The 22,299-nt window shown below is 41.2% G+C and overlaps 1 protein-coding gene across 1 annotated transcript in view; it reads right to left on the reverse strand.

Moving 5' to 3' along the window:
- The window catches only part of tlk2 (tousled-like kinase 2), a 218,499-nt gene that overhangs the window by 62,930 nt on the left and 133,270 nt on the right, over positions 1 to 22,299 (reverse strand). The window contains exons 14-15 of the mRNA XM_060849077.1: positions 12,648 to 12,729; positions 10,555 to 10,646 (exon numbers count right to left, since the gene is read on the reverse strand). Coding sequence (XP_060705060.1) covers positions 10,555 to 10,646; positions 12,648 to 12,729 — 174 coding nt within the window. The remainder of the gene's footprint in view (positions 1 to 10,554; positions 10,647 to 12,647; positions 12,730 to 22,299) is intronic.

Raw genomic sequence — 22,299 nt, forward strand, 5'->3', positions numbered from 1 at the left:
GCCCTAAATAGAGTATCCTTTATTCTAAAACTGGAGTCTGTCCTTGTTATGACTGGAGGGGTGGAGTTCAAGGGCAAAGATACAGGAAGTAGAGAAGATGCACTGGAGGGCATCACTATGTGGTAGAGGAAATTGTGGTTCCTGAAGGAGACCATCTGGGATGTTCTATGGTGAAACTGCTCCTCCTGGGAGCACATGCAGCAGATGCGGAGGAACTGGGAATAAATGATAGTGTTTTTTGCAGGAGGCAGGGTGGGAGAAGGAGTAGTCCCCTCATGAAGCTTGATCACATCATGCATTTCTAAATGCCCTGCATTTACATTCTTTATGAAATCGCCAATAACAGACATTCAACTATCTGGCCTATAATTACCTGCTATTCTGACCCCTTCCCTTTTCAAATAAGGGTTTTACACTGCTAGTTTTCCAATCCGCCTGGACCTTTTCAGAATCCACTGGACTACTGCCAGTGCATTTACTATCCGTATTACTATGTCCATTCACGCCTTCTAATGCATCCCATCATGTCCAGGAGATTAATCATTCCTGAGCACCTTACTTTCTCAAGCATTTTTTCTCTAATAACAGTTTTTGTACTTATTTCCTCTCCTACTTTTGCCCCTCAAGTATTCAGTAATTTTGGAACAGTGCTGTCATTTACTGTTAAAACTAATGCAAAGTATTTTTTCAGTTCACTTTCTGGTTGCCCATTATTTCTCCAACTTCATTCCCTCAGGGGCTTATGTTCATTTTGGCTTCTCGCTTCCTTTCACACTCAGCTTGCTTGGTCATGATGTCATTAAAACATTTACTTGTAACAAAAATTCAATTGTATTGTGAAGACCAAGACTGAAAAGGCATGTCGTAACTTCACATGGTCATGGCTGTACACTTAGACTTTCAATCCTAACATGAGCATTTCCTAATTGCAGTCAGGCACTGTATGTAATGTATGTAATATTGAACAACTAGCAAATAGTTAATTATTTAAATCCAATAAGATAAACAGATGTGTGCAATTTTGACAAACAAGCATTAACATGATAAATGTAACATATGGGCAATAAAAGATTTTGTAGCTGCACATTAGATCACTCAATATTTAAGAATGCGTTTCCCTTGTCGAAAAGGGAATCTAACGGATTCATTATTGTATATTTTTTTCTTTCAGAAGCTAACTGACAGGCTTTGTATTTTCAGTTTTGAATTTATATCCAATAATAATAATTTTCAGTATTAAGAACAATTTACACAAACACTTGTGATGTCAAGACATACAAGGTTATGGCCAAGTGCTGGAAACTGGGATGGGAGTAGTTAGGTGCTTGGAATTAACTCACCTACCCAATTTAATCACTCCCTTACCTCAGATACATAATCCAAGTGTGAGATCTCTGGCATCGGTCTTGTTAATTTCTCCTTAATTAATTTCAAAGGCTCTCTTACTTCATGCCCAAATATTAAGTCAATGAGAGTAACCGGAGTAGATTCATTTGAGGCATTTCTAATGGTAAACAATATGAATGGGATACCTTTATCCCAGTCATTTGGATAATCCTGAGAGTATGCCCTTAACATGGTCTTCAGGGTTTGATGCCATCTGTCCAAAGCTCCCTGGGATTCAGGATGGCACAAACTTGATTTAAATTGCTGCATGTCTAAGCTATCCATGACTACCTTAAACAGCCTAGCAATCAGGTTAGACCCTTGGTGTGACTGAATCTCTCTGGGTAGCCCATACCGTGTGAAGAAAGCTACTAACTCCTCTCTCACCCTTTTTACCTTAACATTCCATAATGGAATTGCCTCTGGAAATCTGGTAGACACATCCATTATGGAGTTAGCAAATACTGTTTCCCACTTTTAGTCTTAGGGAGGGGACCTACACAATCAATTATAATATGTGTGAAAGGTTCTTCAAATGTGGGAATTGGCAACAAAAGTGATGGTTTTATTACCGCTTGTGGCTTACCTACCATTTGGCATGTATGACATGTACGGCAAAAGTTAACCACATTCTTGTGCACTCCAGGCCTAAAGAAATGCATTGGTACCTTAACCTTGGTCTTCCTTGCACCCAGATGAACTTCTCCTGTAGTTCATGTTCCTAGTAGCTACCTGGAACACTTTCTGTCTGTATACTACTGGCAACACAATCTGGTGCAGTTCTGCCCATTTAACCTCTGCACTAACCTGCAGTGGTCTCCATTTTCATTTTAGGATTCTATTTTTAAGGTAATAACCTTTTGGAATACATTCTGACTCCTTTTCTGAGTATGCATCAACATACATATCTTTTATTCTCTCGTCTTTCTATTGCAACTCCATGAGCCTTTCAGGACTAAATACTTCTGCCTGACCCTCTGCCTGTTCAAGTATTTCCTGCACCATTACTTCAAATAGGGTGTCTGCTAACTGAATCTTCATCTTTCTCTTTAGTTTTTGTTTTGTGCTGTGACTTATGATAGTGGGATCTTGTTACTAAACAGTCTGGAAAAATTCCAGTGTATTTTTCTTTTAATTCTGTAGTTCCCTGGTCTTCCATTGACTCCTCTGCAACAAGGGGTGTCACTCCCACCTTGGATTCTGCTAAATTGTTCCCAAGAGCAAACTGTACTTCTGTAACTGACATGGTCAGTCACTCTCATTGTTACTTCCCTAGTTCTGAGTTGGGACTCTAACCTGATCTTGCATAGGGGATGCTAAATTTCTGTCCATCTATCCCACAAATTACACTCTCTCAGGTAACAGGTCCCAAAGATTACAAATACATTAATCTCTTACTGATTTCTCAAAATTATAACTTCTTTCCCTTCTCCTCCTCTTCTTTCTCAGTGATCTTTACCCACAGAGACGACGTTTTCATAGAGCTCAGGCACTAACTCAATGTTCAGCTCCTGCCTCGGCTGTGCACTCTCCTGCAGTTCCTTGGCTCTTCTTGGGTTTACTTCACTACTTTCACTGATGCCAATGGCTTAGCCTCTTTTACCACATCTTTTCTCACAGTAACTTTCTTTAACGAGCAGCACTGTGACTTTATGTGTCCCACTTTACCGCAGTGAAAATACCTGAAGCCTTTCACCTCCGTTCCATCTTCTTGGACTTCTTTTTTCACCTATGATTAACTATTACAGTATGTTGTAATATTAGTTTTGTAGTGTAGGATCTCCTCTTCTCCCAATTTCTATCCTTGACGGGATGAAATTCTTGCCGGAAGCTAAACTTTGCCTTATACACCAATGCATATTCATCTGTTATCTCTGCCACTCTTCTCACTTCTTGAACTTTCTGTTCATCCAGATGAATTATCATCATCTCTGGACATGAGTTTTAAACACCTCCAGCAGAATAACCTCTCTCAGAACCTCATAGGTCTTACCTATTTTTAAATCCCTTTCGGACTCAACATCAGTCTGACCTGGTTCATTATTTATGTTTCTGAACTGTTGTCTATCTGCTTCTGGTATCAATTCATAAGCACTCAAAATAACCTGTTTGACATCTGCGTAATCTCTTGAACCCTCGTCTAACTGTGCTGCAAGTACCTCACTAGCGCTGCCTACCAGCATTACACAAAAGTTCTCAGACCACTCTATCTGCCTAGCTAATTTTTAAAATGAAATAAAGAAGGCTTCACATCTTTCTCATCAAACGTGGCACTATTTTAACAGATTTGAATACATCACTACCTTCTGTCTTCATCTCCATGTTGTTAACTTGACTTTCCTGATTAATTCACAACGTCTGAAGTTCAAATTCTCTCTCCCTTTCTCTTTCTCCTCCTCCTCTCTGTGAAATAGATACCTGAGTTGGTTGCTGTTTTGACAACAATTTGAATTTAGCCAATCAGTTTAAATTATGCTCCAGGATACTTAAACCTAATCGAATTTGAATTTATTGTTTTTGCCAATCTTGAACCAATGAGATGATCCAAAGTTTAGGGTATTAAAAAAGCAGGCATTTTGAAAGTCAGAGAGTAATTGCCATCAAGAAAGACTGCTATTCAAAATACTCTATCAAAGGTACCTTTTTCATATGAAACGTCTTTGAAATAAAAGACAGAAGACGATCCAGAGAGATCTTCAGCCGAAAGAAGGATAGCGGAGACGACAGCCGCTGTGTGGTTTTGAAATTAAGTTGAAGTAATCTTAATGACGGTTTTATTGTTATAGAGTTAGAGGCAGATAACAACTATTTAAGAGAAAGGAAGCTTAGAGTTGTAAATAGTTGTTGTTCAATGTTCATTTTTAGAGTTAAGGAATAGTTTGATATTATTTTTCTTTAAATAGTGGAATTTGGGAGTTCACTATTACTTATACTTTAACAGATTACGGGGAAAAGTGAGCTTTTCTGCGTGTTTGGTTTAAGTAGCAGAAGGCTTCACTGCCATGTTATAACACTTCTTCCAGCTGAAGATCTCCCTGGGTTGCCTTCTTTCTTTTTACTGCAAATATGTTTCATATAAAAAGGTACATTTGATAGAGCGCGTTTCAATGGTAGTTACTCTGTCTGACTTTCAAACTGCCTGCATTTTTATAGCCCATCTAATTGTTTTTGCTCAATTGAACCAATCAATTAAAATTCAATTGGGCTTTAATATCCTGGGGCATAATTTAAACTGATGGGTAAAATTTGAATTGTTGTCAAAACAGTGACCAAAACGCAGGTATCTGTTTCACAGCTAAATATTACATACTTTCAATTTTCCAGTACACTCTGGACTGCTAGCTATTCATATGATAGGTACTTGCAATCTTTTACTCTCTCCTAAAGGTACAGTCCATGCCTTCAACTTCATAACAGCAGTTCATTCCTCTATGGACAGGAAGCAAGTGAAAAGTTCAGGTTGATGATCCTGTATCAGAATTGCTACTTCTTACCCTGATGATCAACAACCCTATTGATCTCTCATTCCCTGCCTCATCATCCCACCATGAGTTGAAAACAAAAACAGTTTATCTTCCTGATTCACTGTAATTCTGGTTAAGAATTGATGTCTACCCTACATTCTTCCAGTCAATATTCACCATGGGCATTGTTAACCACGTCAACATGGCATTTTGAATGGGTGCCATTTTCTTCAAGGGCACTCTTAATGCCCAACTAAGAAATTAATATGTCCAATTCCTCACCCTTAATTAATTCACCTTTCTACTTATGGCAAATTAATCTCACTATTTCTTGATGAAATCTTATATTTAAAGCATGATATAATTGCAATGGAAGTAGCACAATGATTGGTCCCGATGATGAGAGGGCATTCCTTTGATAAGAAGGTGAGTAAATTTTGTTTATACTTTCAAAGATTTAAAAGAATGAGAGATGATCTGGTTGAAACTGAGAAGGTGCGCAGGGTCATTTAGACATTGAGTGCTTATTTCCACTCGCTGGGGGATCTTGTAGGTATCAATCATTAAAGACTGAGATGAAGAAACACTTCTTCTTTCAAAGGATTAGATTAGATTAGATTAGATTACTTACGGTGTGGAAACAGGCCCTTTGGCCCAACAAGACAACACCGACCCACCGAAGCGCAACCCACCCATACCCCTACCTTTACCCCTTCACCTAACACTACAGGCAATTTAGCATGACCAATTCACCTGACCTGCACATCTTTGGACTGTGGGAGGAAACTGGAGCACTCGGAGGAAACCCACACAGACACAGTCACCTGAGTCGGGAATTGAACCCGGGTCTCTGGCGCTGTGAGGCAGCAGTGCTAACCACTGTGCCACCATGCCGCCCACAGTAAATCTTTGGAATTATCCATCCCAGAGAGTTATGCTTGTTCCATTGTTTCTTTCGCACTGTTTTTGTTTCAGCTTTCCATCTTCCTCAGTTCTTTGTTTTATATTAGTTGGGAAGATGGGCAGATGAGGATGAAAAGTGCAGTAAATGATGTGAAACCATGTAATCAAAGCAACTCATTTGAGTGTGTTTATAACTGTTAGTCAGTATTTCTGATGAAACAAAAAAGCATGGAGATGGTGATAGACAATTTTGCAAAGATTGAACCTTCAGACCTGAGTAAATTGTAATAAGGCAAGTTAATTCATGCAGGAGAGGCCTCCAAGTCTTTGACCAGCACAGACTTGATGGGTTGAAGGGTCTTTTTCTGCATTGTAGACTTCTATGACTCAATAAAAATATCTCCCTACTTTTGGTATTCATATAGCAAATTGCTCAATTTGGGTAACCAGTTTGTGAAGTCCTGACTGCCAAACACTAGGACTTATTGTCCCTTTTTCTCAATGCAAAGATAAACATTTGTACAAATTTAAGTTGCAAGTTTAGTATATGAGGTCTTTTCTTTCCTCCCTGGCACAGCTCCAGTACATACTTGCAGTGTTTAAAAGTGCTTACAACTTCAACTCCAAGTCAGATATTTTTGCAGTTGTAAATTACTGTAAAAGCAGAGATAACAAACCTGCATAAATAAAAATAAAAATAAAAATATCTTAAAAACATGGTGTAGAGCATAGCAACAAAGGAAGCACACTTAAATAATTATTCCATCCTTTAGAACTTGCCAGCTTATAAAATAAAGCAGTTATGAATTTAGTAGTCCGATCCCAGGGGAATATAGCTGTAGTGCAGAAAAATGAAAGGTTGCAACACATAAATCACAATTGAACAGTTGCAGGCCAAGACTGGATTGAATTTCTTATGATGTATTCCATATGCTGTAGTACAGTTACAAGCCACCAGTTGATCACTAATTCTGCTTCTGTCTCATCATATATATTCACATATATTACATAGGCACACATAAACATATATTGAATTGACAGCCTAAATTTCTTTCTAGTCAGTACAATATACCCTAATGATTGTTTATAAGTTAACACCACTTGGGTTGTGTGCAAAAAACATGAACAAAAAGCCTTTCAGAATAGAGGTAAGTGATTACATCAAAAAAGCAATTTTGGCGACAGTTGACTCAATGCTGCAACTGACTGCAAAACACTTTGAGAAATTCCACAACAGTAATAAACCAAGCTTCTTTTTTTAAAGAGTAGTCATGCAATTAACTTAAATGCTTCATTTAAAAAAAAAATTAATTGTCACATGGGGTCAAAGAAGAGTTGACTGTACAGTAAGTCGACCGTATTATCTAGGTAGTAAGTGAGAGGAGTTATAGAACATAGAAAAATACAGCGCAGTACAGGCCCTTCGGCCCTCGATGTTGCGCCGACCAAAGCCTACCTAACCTACACTAGCCCAATAACCTCCATATGCTTATCCAATGCACGCTTAAATGACCATAAAGAGGGAAAGTCCACCACTGCTACTGGCAGGGCATTCCATGAACTCACAACCCGCTGAGTAAAGAATCTACCCCTAACGTCTGTCCTATACCTACCACCCCTTAATTTAAAGCTGTGTCCCCTAGTAACAGCTGACTCCATTAGCAGAAAAAGGTTCTCACTGTCAACCCTATCTAAACCCCTAATCATCTTGTACACCTCTATCAAATCTCCCCTAAACCTTCTTTTCTCCAAAGAGAACAGGCCCAAGTGCCTCAGCCTTTCCTCATACGATCTTCCTACAATGCCAGGCAACATCCTGGTAAACCTCCTCTGCACTCGTTCCAATGCCTCCACATCCTTCCTATAGTATGGCGACCAAAACTGCACACAATACTCCAGATGAGGCCGCACCAGAGTCTTATACAACTGCAACATGACCTCAGGACTCCGGAACTCAATTCCTCTACCAATAAAACCCAGTACACCATATGCCTTCTTCACAGCACTGTTTACCTGGGTGGCAACTTTCAGAGATCTGTGTACATGGACACCAAGATCTCTCTGCTCCTCCACACTACCAAGTAGCCTACCATTAGCCCAGTAATCCATCTTCTTGTTACTCCTACCAAAGTGAATGACTTCACACTTAGCTACATTGAACTCCATTTGCCACCTTTCTGCCCAGCTCTGCAACCTATCTATATCCCGCTGTAACCTGCCACATCCTTCTTCGCTGTCCACAACTCCACCAACTTTCGTATCATCCGCAAACTTGCTCACCCAGCTTTCAAGCCCCTCCTCTAGGTCATTTATAAAAATGACAAACAGCAATGGTCCCAAACCGATCCTTGTGGAACACCACTAGTAACTGCACTCCAAGATGAACCTATAACATCAACTACTACCCTCTGTCTCCTTCCAGCCAGCCAATTCCTAATCCAAACCTCTAATTCACCCTCAATGCCATACCTCCGTAGTTTTTGCATTAGCCTACCATGGGGTACTTTATCGAACGCCTTGCTAAAATCCATATACACCACATCTACTGCTTTACCCTCGTCCACTTCCTTGGTCACCTTCTCAAAGAACTCAATAAGGTTTGTGAGGCACGACCTGCCCTTCACAAAACCATGCTGACTATCCTTGATCACGTTATTCCTATCCAGATGTTCATAAATCCTATCCCTTACAATTCTCTCTAAGACTTTGCCCACAACAGAAGTGCGACTCACTGGCCTATAGTTACTAGGGCTATCCCTACTCCCCTTCTTGAACAAGGGGACCACATTCACTATCCTCCAGTCTTCTGGCACTATTCCCGTAGACAACGATGACATAAAAATCAAGGCCAATGGCTCGGCTATCTCCTCCCTAGCTTCCCAGAGGATCCTAGGATAAATGCCATCGGGCCCAGGAGACTTATCTATTTTCATCCTTTCCAGTATTCCCCAGACCTCTTCCCTACATATCTCAAGGCCATCCATCCATTCAAATCAGCAACAGTGTCCTGTTCCTGAGTGAATACTGACGAAAAGTATTGATTTAGTGTCTCTCCAATCTCCTCCGCCTCCACGCACAACTTCCCACTACTATCCTTGACTGGACCGATACCTACCCTAGTCATCCTTTTATTCCTGACATACCTATAGAAAGCCTTTGGGTTTTCCCTAATCCTACCAACTAAGGACTTTTCATGTCCCCTTCTCGCTGCTCTTTGAGTTCTGTCAAAGCTGTAAGATCTCTCATTTTTAGTGAGACATAGAGTTCTGTAATTCTTTTCCCCACTTTACATAGAACATAGAAAAATACAGCGCAGTACAGGCCCTTCGGCCCTCAATGTTGCGCCGACCCAAGCCCACCTAACTTACACTAGCCCACTATCCTCCATATGCCTATCCAATGCCCGTTTAAATGCCCATAAAGAGGGAGAGTCCACCACTGCTACTGGCAGGGCATTCCATGAACTCACAACTCGCTGAGTAAAGAATCTACCCCTAACATCTGTCCTATACCCACCTCCCCTTAATTTAAAGCTATGCCCCCTCGTAATAGCGGACTCCATACGTGGAAAAAGATTCTCAATGTCAACCCTATCTAAACCCCTAATCACTTTGTACACCTCTATCAAGTCACCCTTCTTTTCTCCAATGAAAACAGCCCCAAATGCCTCAGCCTTTCCTCATACGATCTTCCTACCAGACCAGGCAACATCCTGGTAAACCTCCTCTGCACCCGTTCCAGTGCCTCCACATCCTTCCTATAGTATGGCAACCAAAACTGCACACAATACTCCAGATTCTTATACTCCACACCAGAGTCTTATACAACTGCAACATGACCTCAGGACTCAGGAACTCAATTCCTCTACCAATAAAAGCCAGTATGGCATATGCCTTCTTCACAGCACTATTTACCTGGTTGGCAACTTTCAGAGATAAATCACTTTCTGTGGTTCAGAAATGGCATTCTTGATTCAGAGGTCAAATCGTGTAGGTTCAGGTCTCACCCCAGAAACCTGCGCATATTAATCAAGATGATATTCCAACACAGTGATAAAGTACTGCTGTTCTGTTCTTTCAGAGGTGTCACTAAACTGAGGCCCAGTCTGCATGCTCAAGTAGATGCAAAAGATCCATGGCAGTATTTGGAAAGACAGAAGTGAAGTTTGCTTGTGTTTGATCAATACGTGACATTCAAAAATATGTCACAAATACAGCTCTGAAGGATAGACATACTGAACTCAAAAAATATAATCTGTTTCTCACTCTACAGACACTATCAAACCTTTCAACTTAAGTTTCTCCAGCAGTTTCTGTCCCTATTTCAGATTTCCAGCATGTAGTAGTTTGCTTTTGTTGCAAGTACATGCGTATGGGACTCTTATGGGTGCAAATTTACTGCTGTGTTTAGAAGAGTGACTCACTTCAAAAAAGTACTTCAATGGCTGTAAAGTGCTTTGAGATATCCAGATGATGTGAGCAGCGCTAATAAAGCTACTCAGCATGGCATATTCAGCATCAGAGTAAGGACAGACCAAAATCTCTGAAAGAAGGGTCACTCAACCCAAAATGTTCACTTTGATTTCTCTCCACATATGCTCCCAGACCTGCTGAGCTTTTCCAGCCATTTGCATTTTTGCTTAAAATCTCTGGGAGCATCACCAAGCAAAGCTTCCAACAAGCTCCAATATTGTGACTCTTGGCTAAATGGTAGGAGGAAAAGCGCTGCTGTAAATATTTGTTCAAGTACAGAGAAATTAAGAATTCAGATACACAACTGTGCAGAACTCTTTCTTACTTACTTGTGGTAATTTTCTTTCTTTTCCTCCCGCCAGGTTTTATTTAACTGGTGAATTTTTACTGCTACGTATCTCTGCTCTTGTAGATCAAATGCCTATTCAAAAGATTCAAAACAGAGTAATTTTATTTTAAACTTGGGTCAATCTTCTGAACAAATGTTACTACCAATAAACAGCAGCAAGTATTTTTTACGCTGCAGAAGATCCAATTCCAAATTTTCACTACGACCAAAGCATGTTTGTGTGTAGTGACTGCTTTGTATAATTTCTCAGTGGACGTAAAACAGAAATTTGAGTCAGTTGAACCACTTTGAACTCCCAGAATACAAATTCCACCAAATTCCCTTTACTGTATTCAATTGTTCCTGAGACAAGTCAGTATCTTGGCTTCAAATATCCTTCCTGGGAATCTGTTCAAACTGTTATCACTGTGTAAAGATATCTACCCTGGCACCCATCTTAAACACACTTCATGCAAACCTGACCTACGTATTTTTCCTTTCCATTGTCCCAGTACATCTGGTAGTGTCTTCAATTTCCCTACATCATAACAAATTTCTGCAAGGGCCCCTTGCAAACAGTCCACAGCATGACCTCAAACATACAGACACTATAGTTCAGGAAATAGTGTGTGTGGACGTACTTGTGAGAGTGGAGATGCCGTGTCATATTCTATAGGGAGCTCTGATGTAGCACAACATTTGCTACATGTAGCTAGATGCGTTCCATATGGACAAAGTATGCAACTGATTTCTCATTCTCATTGCTCGCTGCTGCATTGCAAAAATCATTGGAACAATATGATGTGAAACAATGGCAAAGATTAACATTTTGTTTCTGTCATAGACTGATTATTAAAATAACATTCCAAAAATATAACAATTGTAAGCACAGTAATGCATATCTTTACACCACTGGTTTGCATGTAGCCTTTTGGTGACAATACAGTGGTACATTTTTCAGGTACCCTGACACATCTCGTAACAGACTGGTTCGCACCTACAACACTTTCACTCTCAATTCACTATTGGGATTACTGGCTCAGTAACGTTTATTAATATAAACCATAGTATCATTTCTTGTCACAGACTCGACATGATTGGTAAAAATATTCACCTCAATTTATTAGGGAGAGGAAATGCAGTGGTAATTGTCACCAGAGATCCAGGCTGATGCTTTTAGGTCAGCTGTTTACATACCTCCATAGAAGATGGTGAAACTTGAATCAGTGAAAATCTGGAAATAAAAAACCTGGCCTCATAGTGACTGTGTAGCTAGTGTCAATTGTTGTAAAAACCCATCTGGCTCACTAATGTTCCTAAGGGAAGGAAATCTGCCATTGTTATCTGGTTTGGCTCTCATGTGACTCCAGACTCATGTTTGACTCCGAACTGCCCTCTGAACCTAGCAAGTAGCAATTAGTGATTGTCCAGCCAGTGATGCCTCCATCGCATGAACTAATTTAAACAAAAGTTCTCTTGAAGCAAAAATTACAATTAGGAGAAGAATGGGCAATTCATCCAATTTCTGTTGCAAATCTTGCTCCTATTCTTCTAATAAACCCTTCCCTAAGGATACCATGTAAAGATTAAAAACAGTATTGTTTGTGGTAGCTACAAGCACATCATCATGCAGAGCATGCTGTGCCTACATCCAATTATGGTGGTGAAATGGTTAAATCAGGAAATGCAATTTTACGGATAAAGTATCAGAATTCAAATCCAGTTCAGATAAAGGTACGGAAATCTCCTCTCTGTGGTTTGGAAGGGTCTTAATGAAATTAGTTTGTCTAATCTCAATATATTCTGCACTGGAGATGAACCTAACCAGAAACTGCCTCTCCCGTGACACATTCACTTAAGAGCGATACAGTGTGCATCATGTAGTGCTTCAAACAGAAAGGGTTTTGTTCTCAACTGACAAGCCATGACTGATGGGGAAAGGTTTAAAAGATTTGAAAGAAATCCATGAGGGGAAAGTGTATATTTTGTTATTCCCTTCTGTTCCTTATTGTAAGAACATATTGGATAAAAGATGAGCACAACATTAAAGGCCGAAGGGAGAGTACTGTGCTGTACTGTTCTATTTTAGCATACCTTGTATACTTCACTGAAGCCTCCTCGTCCCAACAGGTGTAGTAGCAAATACCTGTCATTTAACGTAGGATGGTCTTTAAATCTGCAACAAGATGTTCATAGAACCAGCTGAGTCAACAGAATAACCACAATGTTTGTATAACTGTTTCATAAGAAGTTTATATTACATTAATGGTGAATGTTATGCCCTTATTCATGGAGGGCTGCAAAAATAATCCTGGGAACTATAGACCAGTAAGCCTAAAATCTTGGTAGGTAAGTTACTTGAGAAGATTCTGGGAGATAAGATGGACGTGCATTTAGAAAGACAGGATTTGATTTGGAGTAGTCAGCATGGCTTTATGAGTTTTTTACTTTTTAGAATTTTTTGATGAAGTGACCAGGAAGGTTGATGAGGGCAGGACAGTAGATGTGGTCTATATGGATTCCAATAAGACCTTTGATAACATTCTACATGGTAGGCTGCTCTGGAAGTTAGATCACATGGAATCCAGGGGGACCTGACAAATTGAATACACAATTGATGGCAGGAAGCAGAGGGTAATAGTGGAAGGACGCTTGTCGGACTGTAGGCCTGTGACTAGTGGACTGCCTCAGGGGTCGGTGTTGAGCCCATTACTGTTTGTTAACCATATCAATGATTTGGATGAGAATGTCCAAGAAATGATTAGTAAGTTTGCAGATGACACTAAAATAGGCCTCTCTAAATAGGCCTCACTAAAATAGGTTAACGGATATTGCAGCAGAACCTTGATCAGCTGGGGAAGCAGGCTCAGAAATGGCAAATGGGTTTTAATATAGATAAGCATGAGGTATTGCATTTTGGAAAGTCAAGTCAAGGTAGGAGTTCCATGGTGAAGGTTAGGGCCTTAAAGAGTGCAATGCAACAGAGGGATCTTGGAGTTCAGTTGCACGGTTCTCTGAAAATAGAGTCATGGTAGACAGGGCAGTGAAGAAGGCTTTTGGCACACTGGCCTTCATCGGTCAGGGCATTGAGTATATAAGTTGGGAAGTTATGTTGCAGGTATACAGGACATTGGTGAGGCCACACTTGGAGTATTGTGTTCAGTTTTGGTCACCTTGCTGTAGGGAAGAATGTTATTAAACTGGAAAGAGTGCAGAAGAAGTGTACAAGGAGATTGCCTGGACTTAATGGCCTTAGTTATAGGGAGAGGTTGGACAAGCTTGGACTTTAGAGTGTAGGAGAATGTAGGAGGATCTTATAGAAGTGCATTAAATCATGAGAGGTATGGATAGGGCGAATGTACTCAATCTTTTTCACAGGATTGGGGAATCGAGGACTAGAAGGCATTAGTTTAAGGTCAGAGGGAAAAGAATAAAAGGGAGCCCGAGGGGCAACGTCTTTTTAACATAGAGGGTAGTATGCATATGGAATGAGCTGCCAGCGGAAGTGGTTGAGGCGACTATATTCACGAATAGTCCAACGAATACAGCAAAAGGGACTGAGTGGAAGCTAGGTAATTCGTCAGAGGAAAAACAAAAATTAGTCAGAAACCATGAATGACAATGCTACATGATGAAATTGCAGACAGCTGAAAATCCAATGGTTTGTCTGACATATCAGGAGGGTGTGGGGCATAACACCCAAAAAATAAACACAAAAGAATTACTTACTCATATTAAGAACAAAATCCATAAACAAGTCAATGAAGCCACATTACTACCAGGCAGGCATGTCTTCTGTTTAAGTAATGCAAGTACACCACCTACAGGACTTCATGAGCATTGGCTCTATATCTAGCAAAATAGAATTACAAGCTGCGCAAAACCCTGGTTAGCGCACATCTGGAGTTCTGACACTAGTTCTGGGCATCACACCACAGGAAGGATCTAATGGTTTTGAGAAGAATGTAGCAGAAATTTAATAGAATGACTACAAGGGTTAAATCCTGTGAGAAGGAATTTCACAAAGTAGGGATGTGTTCTCGAATGTAGAATATTAAGGGAAATTCAAACGAACATTCCAAGAGATAGGGCAGAGAAAGAAAAAACTATTTTCACTGGCTACGGAGGCAAGGAAAAGGGGACATTTTCTTAAAAACTAGAGCCAGCCCATCAAAGAGTGAAATTAGGAATTTCTACACAGACATAGGACGGTAGAAATTAAGAACTGTCTTCCACAAACAGCAGTTGATTCTGGATCAAGTGTTCATTTTCAAGTTGAATTAATTGAGTCAGTCACAGATGTACAGCATGGAAACAGCCCCTTCAGTCCAACCCATCCATGCCGACCAGATTTCCCAACCCAATCTAGTCCCACCTGCCAGCACCCGGCATATATCCCTCCAAATCCTTCCTATTCATATACCCATCCAAATGCCTTTTAAATGTTGCAATTGTACCAGCCTCCACCAGTTCCTCTGGCAGCTCATTCCAGACACGTACCACTCTCTGTGTGAAAACGTTGCCTCTTAGGTCTCTTTTATATCGTTCCCCCTCACCCTAAACCTATGCCCTCTAGTTCTGGACTCCCCGACCCCAGGGAAAAGACTTTGTCTATTTATCCTATCCATGCCCCTCATAATTTTATAAACCTCTATAAGGTCACGCCTCAGCCTTCGACTCTCCAGGGAAAGAAAGCCCCAGCCTGTTCAGCCTCTCCCTATAGCTCAAATCCTCCAACCCTGGCAACATCCTTGTAAATCTTTTCTGAACCCTTTCAAGTTTCACAACATCTTTCTGATAGGAAGGAGACCAGAATTGCACGCAATATTCCAACAGTGGTCTAACCAATGTCCTGTACAGCCGTAATATGACCTCCCAACTCCTGTACTCCATATTCTGATCGATAAAAGAAAGCATACCAAACGCCTTCTTCACTATCCAATCTCCTGCGACTCCATTTTCAAGAAGCTATGAACCTGCACTCCAAGGTCTCTTTGTTCAGCAACACTCCTTAGGACCTTACCATTAAGTGTATATGTCCTGCTAAGATTTGCTTTACCAAAATGCAGCACCTTGCATTTATCTGTATTAAACTCCATCTGTCACTTCTCAGCCCATAATGTCAAGATCCTGTTGTAATCTTAGGTAACCTTCTTCACTGTCCACTGCGCCTCCAATTTTGGTCTCATCTGCAAACTTACCAATCTCCCAGGGAGATAGTGAGGAAACAGATCGATCTGAGACGGGTACAGCTGAGAACAGAAGTGAGTCAAACAACCAGGGCAGACAGAGACAAGGTAGGGCTAATAAATTAAACTGCATTTATTTCAATGCAAGAGGCCTAACAGGGAAGACAGATGAACTCAGGGCATGGTTAGGGACATGGGACTGGGATATCATAGCTATTACAGAAACATGACTCAGGGATGGGCAGGATTGACAGCTTAATGTTCCAGGATACAAATGCTACAGGAAGGATAGAAAGGGAGGCAAGAGAGGAGGGGGAGTGGCGTTTTTGATTAGGGATAGCATTTACAGCTGTGCTGAGGGAGGATATTACTGGAAATACATCCAAGGAAGTTATTTGGGTGGAACTGAGAAATAAGAAAGGGATGATCACCTTATTGGGATTGTATTATAGACCCCCTAATAGTCAGAGGGAAATTGAGAAACAAACTTGTAAGAAGATCTCAGCTATCTGTAAGAATAATGGGGTGGTTATGGTAGAGGATTTTATCTTTCCTGACATAGATTGGGACTGCCAGAGCATTAAGGGTTAGATGGAGAGGAATTTGTTAAGTGTGTACAAGAAAATTTTCTGATTCAGTATGTGGATGTACCTACTCGAGAAGGTGCAAAACTTGACCTACTCTTGGCAAATAAGGCAGGGCAGGTGACTGAGGTCTCAGTGGGGGAGCACTTTGGGGCCAGCGACCATATTTCTATTAGATTTTAAATAGTGATGGAAAAGGATAGACCAGATCTAAAAGTTGAAGTTCTAAATTGGAGGAAGGTCAATTTTGACGGTATTAGGCAAGAACTTTGGAAAGCTGATTGGGGGCAGATGTTCACAGGTAAAGGGACGGCTGGAAAATGGAAAGCCTTCAGAAATGAGATAACGAGAATGCAGAGAAAGTATATTCTTGTCAGGGTGAAAGGAAAGGCTGGTAGGTATAGGGAATGCTGGATGACTAAAGAAATTGAGGGTTTGGTTAAGAACAAGAAGGAAGCATATGTTAGGTATAGACAGGATAGATCAAGAGAATCCTTAGATGAGTACAAAGGCAGTAGGAGTGTACTTAAGAGGGAAATCAGTACGGCAAAGAGTGGACATGAGATAACTTTGGCAAATAGAATTAAGTAGAATCCAAAGGGTTTTTATAAATACATTAAGGACAAAAGGGTAACTAGGGAGACAATAGGGCCCCTCAAAGATCAAAAAGGCAGCCTTTGTGCGGAGCTGCAGAAAATGGGGGAGATGCTAAACGAGTATTTTGCATCTCCTGTGAAAAAGGATATGGAAGATATAGAATGTAGGGAAATAGATGGTGACATCTTGCAAAATGTCCAGATCACAGAGGAGGAAGTGCTGGATGTCTCGAAACGCATAAAGGCGGATTCATCTCCAGGATCTGATCAGGTGTACCCAAGAAGTCTGTGGGAAGCTGGAGTAGTGATTGCTGGGCCTCTTGCTGAGATATTTGTATCATCGATAGTAACAGGTGAGGTGCCGGAAGACTGGAGGTTGGCTAACGTGGGTGTCACTGTTTAAGAAGCGTGGTAAGGACAAGCCAGGGAACTATAGACCAGTGAGCCTGACGTCGGCGGTGGGCAAGTTGTTGGAGGGAATCCTGAGGGACAGGATGTACATGTAATTGGAAAAGCAAGGACTGATTTGGGATAATCAACATAGCTTTGTGCGTGGGAAATCATGTCTCACAAACTTGATTGAGTTTTTTGAGGAAGTAACAAAGAGGATTGATGAGGGCAGAGCAGTAGATGTGATCTATATGGACTTCAGTAAGGCATTCGACAAGGTTCCCCATGGGAGACTTGTTAGCAAGGTTAGATCTCATGGAATACAGGGAGAACTAGCCTATTGGATACAGAACTGGCTCAAAGGTAGAAGACAGGGGGTGGTGGTGGAGGGTTGTTTTTCAGACGGGTTAACAAAATATAAAATCCATCAAATGGATATGGGACAAAGGCAGGCATCTGGAATTGAGCTACAGATCAGTCACCTCACCTGATGATAGAACAGGTTTGATTGCAGTAAACTGTCCCCCGTATTCCTGTTGAGCTCTGGCCCCATAGATTGGAAATGCCACTATTTTATAGCTGACCACATTACATAACCTCGCTCTTGTAATATTACCACACCAGTACATTACCTTCAAACTCCATTCCAAATCATAACATTAATTCCCACTTGCTCATTAGCAATCTTAGAATGACTGCAATCCGGCACTCATTATTTGGCCTGTTATGTCCACATTGGATTTCTGCAGGGACAACTCAGCTACTGTTACTCCCACATCTTTTCCTCAAAGCCTCTTCATATCATGTCTCTTCAGGTAATTATGCAGTTCCTTTCTGATAGTTATGATTGAATCTACCACCACAACATGCTCAAGCATTAGATTCTAGATCATAATGACATGCTTCATCTCACTGATAATACTTCTGCCATTCACCTTAGATCATAAGATATAGGAGCAAAATTAGGCCATTTGGCCCAGTGAGTTTGTGCTGCTATTTGATCCTGGCTGATATGCTCCTCACCCCCATTTTCCTGCTTTCTCTCCATTTCCCTTCAACCCATCATCAATTAAAAATCTGTCCAACTCGTCCTTAAAATTACTCACTGTCCCAGCATCCACCACACTTTGGGGGTAGCAAATTCCACAGATTCACAACCCTTTGTAGTTTCTCCTCAACTCTATTTCAAATTTACTACCCTTTATCCTAAGGCCATGACCTCTCATCCTAATATAGAAGAAAGAATATAAAACAGTACAGCACAGTACAGGCCCTTCGGCCCTTGATGTTGTGCCAACCTTTTATCCTACTCTTAAGATCAAAGTAACCTATCCAAGGCACTAACCGAATGTGCCTATCCAAGAGTTGCTTCAAATGTCCCTAATGTATCTGGCTCTACTACCACCACCAATGGCAATGCATTCCACGCACTCAACACTCTGTGTAAAGAATTGACCTCTGACATCTCCCCTAATCCTTCCTCCAATCACCTTAAAATTATGCCCCCTTGTGATAGCAATTTCTGCCCTGGGAAGACATCTCTGACTATTCACTCTATTTATGCCTCTCATCATCTTGTACACCTCTATCAAATCCCTTCCCACACTTCTTCACTCCAATGAAAGAAGCCTTAGCTCCCTCAACCCTTCTTCATAATACATGCCCTCGTAAGAAGGATCATCCACAAGAGGAAGCATCGGCTCCACATCTACTTTATCCCCACCTTTTATCACCTTGAATATCTCAATTTGATCTTCCCTCATTCTTCTAAATAAATACAGAGAGTATAGGCCTAAACTGTTTAATCTCTCTTCATACGACAAACCCTTCATCTTTGGGATCAATCTAGTGAACCTCCTCTGAACTGCCTCCAATGCCACGACATGTTTCCTCACATAAGGGAAGCAAAACTGTGCAGAATACTCCAGCGCAGTCTCACTAATACCTTGTATAGTTGCAATAATACTTCCTTATTTTTGTATTCTATTCCTTTAGCTATAAAAGCCAACATTCCATTCATTATTATCTCCTGTACCTGCATGCTAGTTTTCTGTGACTCATGAATAAGCACAACTAGATCTCTCTGTACCAGAACACCCCAAAGTCTCCCCCCATTGAGATAATAGGTCGCCTTCCGATTTTTCAACGCAAATGCATGACCTCACACTTAAACATGTTAAACTCCATCTGCCACATTTTGGACCCACTCTCCTAACCTATTTACATCCATTTGTAAGGTTCTCATTTCCTCATTGTAATTTATCGGCCTGCCTATTTTTTGTGTTATCCACAAATCTGGCTATAGAGCTTTCTATACCTGTATCCAAATTGTTAATGCAGTTTGTAAATAGATGGGGATCCAAGGAATGAACCCTGTGGCACCCCACTGATTACATCTTGCCATCCAGACAAAACCCATTTATCCTGTAACCTCCTACCTTTAAAAGAGAAGATTAGGATTTCTCAACTTATCTTCAACCTACATATCTCTCTCCCACATCCATATAACTGTTTCTGACATCTTTTATGCACCAACATATTCACACCCTTTCTAAACAGCAGTATCCAGAATTGAACACAATACACCGGCTGAGCTTAAACAAATTGTTTTCCTCTGCAACAGAAAATCCTTGTAACTGCATTGCCTCCAGTTACAAAGCCTGCAATTCTATATGTCTTCTTTATTACTTTCTCAACCTGCCTTGCCACATTAAAAGGTTTGTGTACACAGAAACACTTGTGCATATACGAAGCCTGTTATGTGCCACTTGGTCTACCTCATTCCCAAGAATTAGATCCAGCAAAGCCTCTTTGGGTCAGAAAGATGCGGACACAAAATTTTCTCCCAAACACACTTGAAAAACTTTATCATAAACAAACAACTGCAGATGCTGGAGATCTGAAACAACACAGAAGTTGCTGGAGAAACTTTGTAGGACTGGCATGTATCTGCAGAAAGAAAACAGAGTTAATGTTTCAAGTTTAATGGTCAATGGACTGGTAACATTAACTGTTTTCTCTCCATAGATGCTGCCAAACTTGCTGAGTTTCTTCAACAGTCTCTGTTTTTGTTTGAGAAACTCTTCCTCCTATTTACTGTTAATGCCATCATTATCCCAGTCTGTAATATGATAATTACACTATTAAATTCCTTGCAAATTTATTCCTCTATATCTTTTCTGCCAGTTAATGGCCTACACAATATACTATGTCCATTGCTCAATGCGGTCTCCTCCACATCGGGGAGACAGATGCAAACTCATGGAGCGGTTCAGAGATCATCTCTAGAACGCATGCACCAAACAACCCCACTGCCCTGTGACAAACCACTTCAACTCCCCCCAAGGACATGGAAGTCCTGGGCCTCCTCCACTGCCAAATCAAAGACACCTGCCTACTGAAAGAAGAACACCTCATCTTGCACTTTGAGACCCTACAACCACCCGGCAACAACATCGACCAGTTTCCAAATCTCCCCACTGCCCACCTCATCCCAGATCCAACCTTCTAACTTGGCACCGCCCTCTTGACCTGACCTATCTGTCCATCTTCCTTCCCACCTGTCTGCTCCATCCTACCCACCAACCTTTCACAATTACCTTCCATCTGCGTCCACCTGTTGCCTTCCCATCTTTCCCTCAAATTTATTTCTCAGCCCTCTTCGCCATCCAGATTTCTGATGAAGGTCTTATTCCCGAAGCATTGACTCTCCTGCTCCTTGGTTGCTGCCTGATCTGTTGTGCTTTTCCAGCACCTTACATTTTGAACCTGACTCTCCAGCATCTGCAGTCCACACTTTGTCCTACACAGTATATCTAGCAGTGTAATGGTACCACTATTGGTTTCTTAGCTCTAACCAAATTGATTCTGTCCATGAACCAGCCAGAACATGGGGAGGGGTGACATATGGGAATGTCACCCAACTAATAATCCAGAACCCAGCCAATAATTCTGGAGACAGGTTAGAATTTCACTAAGCTCAAACTCATTTTTGCAGACAGAATATAAGTGTTCTGCAAGCATTCACCCAGTCTACATTTCCTCTCCCAACTGTAGAGAAACCAGAGTGTGAGCAGCAAATGCAGTCGACCATGCCGAGTGAAGTGCAGGCAAATTGCTACTTCACATTGGGCAAATATGAACCGAGTTTCCAGACGCTTGCCACTTCAACATACCACTGTGTTCCCTGGCCAACATCTCTGCTTAGGCTTGTTGCAATGTCCAGCAAAACTCAGTGCAAGTTGGAAGAACAGCATCTCATTTTCCATTTGGGGATCCTGCAGTTTTCGGAACGTAATATCGAATTCAATAAATTTTAGGGCCTGAGCACCCTCTCTCATGTCCCTTCCCAAACTCCTTCAAAACAGTCCTTGTCATCACATTGGGAGAAAGTGAGGACTGCAGATGCTGGAATCAGAGCTGAATGTGTTGCTGGAAAAGTGCAGCAGGTCAGGCAGCATCCAAGGAGCAGGAGAATCGACGTTTTGGGCATGAGCCCTTCTTCAGCACCCGGTCAGGCTCATGTCCGAAACGTCGATTCTCCTGCTCCTTGGATGCTGCCTGACCTACTGCGCTTTTCCAGCAACACATTTTCAGCTTGTCATCACATTCACAAACAACCCACTGTCAGCTATTAATGATTCCCATTAGCAACTATTGATTCTCCCAGGTTACCCGTTACCTATTCCTTTGTCTGCACAACTGCTCTCTCTCTCTCTCTCAGAGCTCCATCTCCACCTATCAGTTACTTCTTCACCACCCCACCTCCATCCCAACTTTTTCCTACCTACAATCAGTTCAGAAAGAGAGTCACCAGACCCAAAATATTAACTCTACTTTCTCTTCACAGATGCTGCCATATCTGCTGAGTTTCTGCAGAATGAGAGGACATGGAATGAATGACACACAATGTATGGCTGAAAATGTGTTGCTGGTTAAAGCACAGCGGGTCAGGCAGCATCCAAGGAACAGGAAATTTGACGTTTCG

This window comes from Hemiscyllium ocellatum, chromosome 32 (assembly GCF_020745735.1).
Source record: "Hemiscyllium ocellatum isolate sHemOce1 chromosome 32, sHemOce1.pat.X.cur, whole genome shotgun sequence".
In the NCBI taxonomy this organism is placed as follows: Eukaryota; Metazoa; Chordata; class Chondrichthyes; order Orectolobiformes; family Hemiscylliidae; genus Hemiscyllium; species Hemiscyllium ocellatum.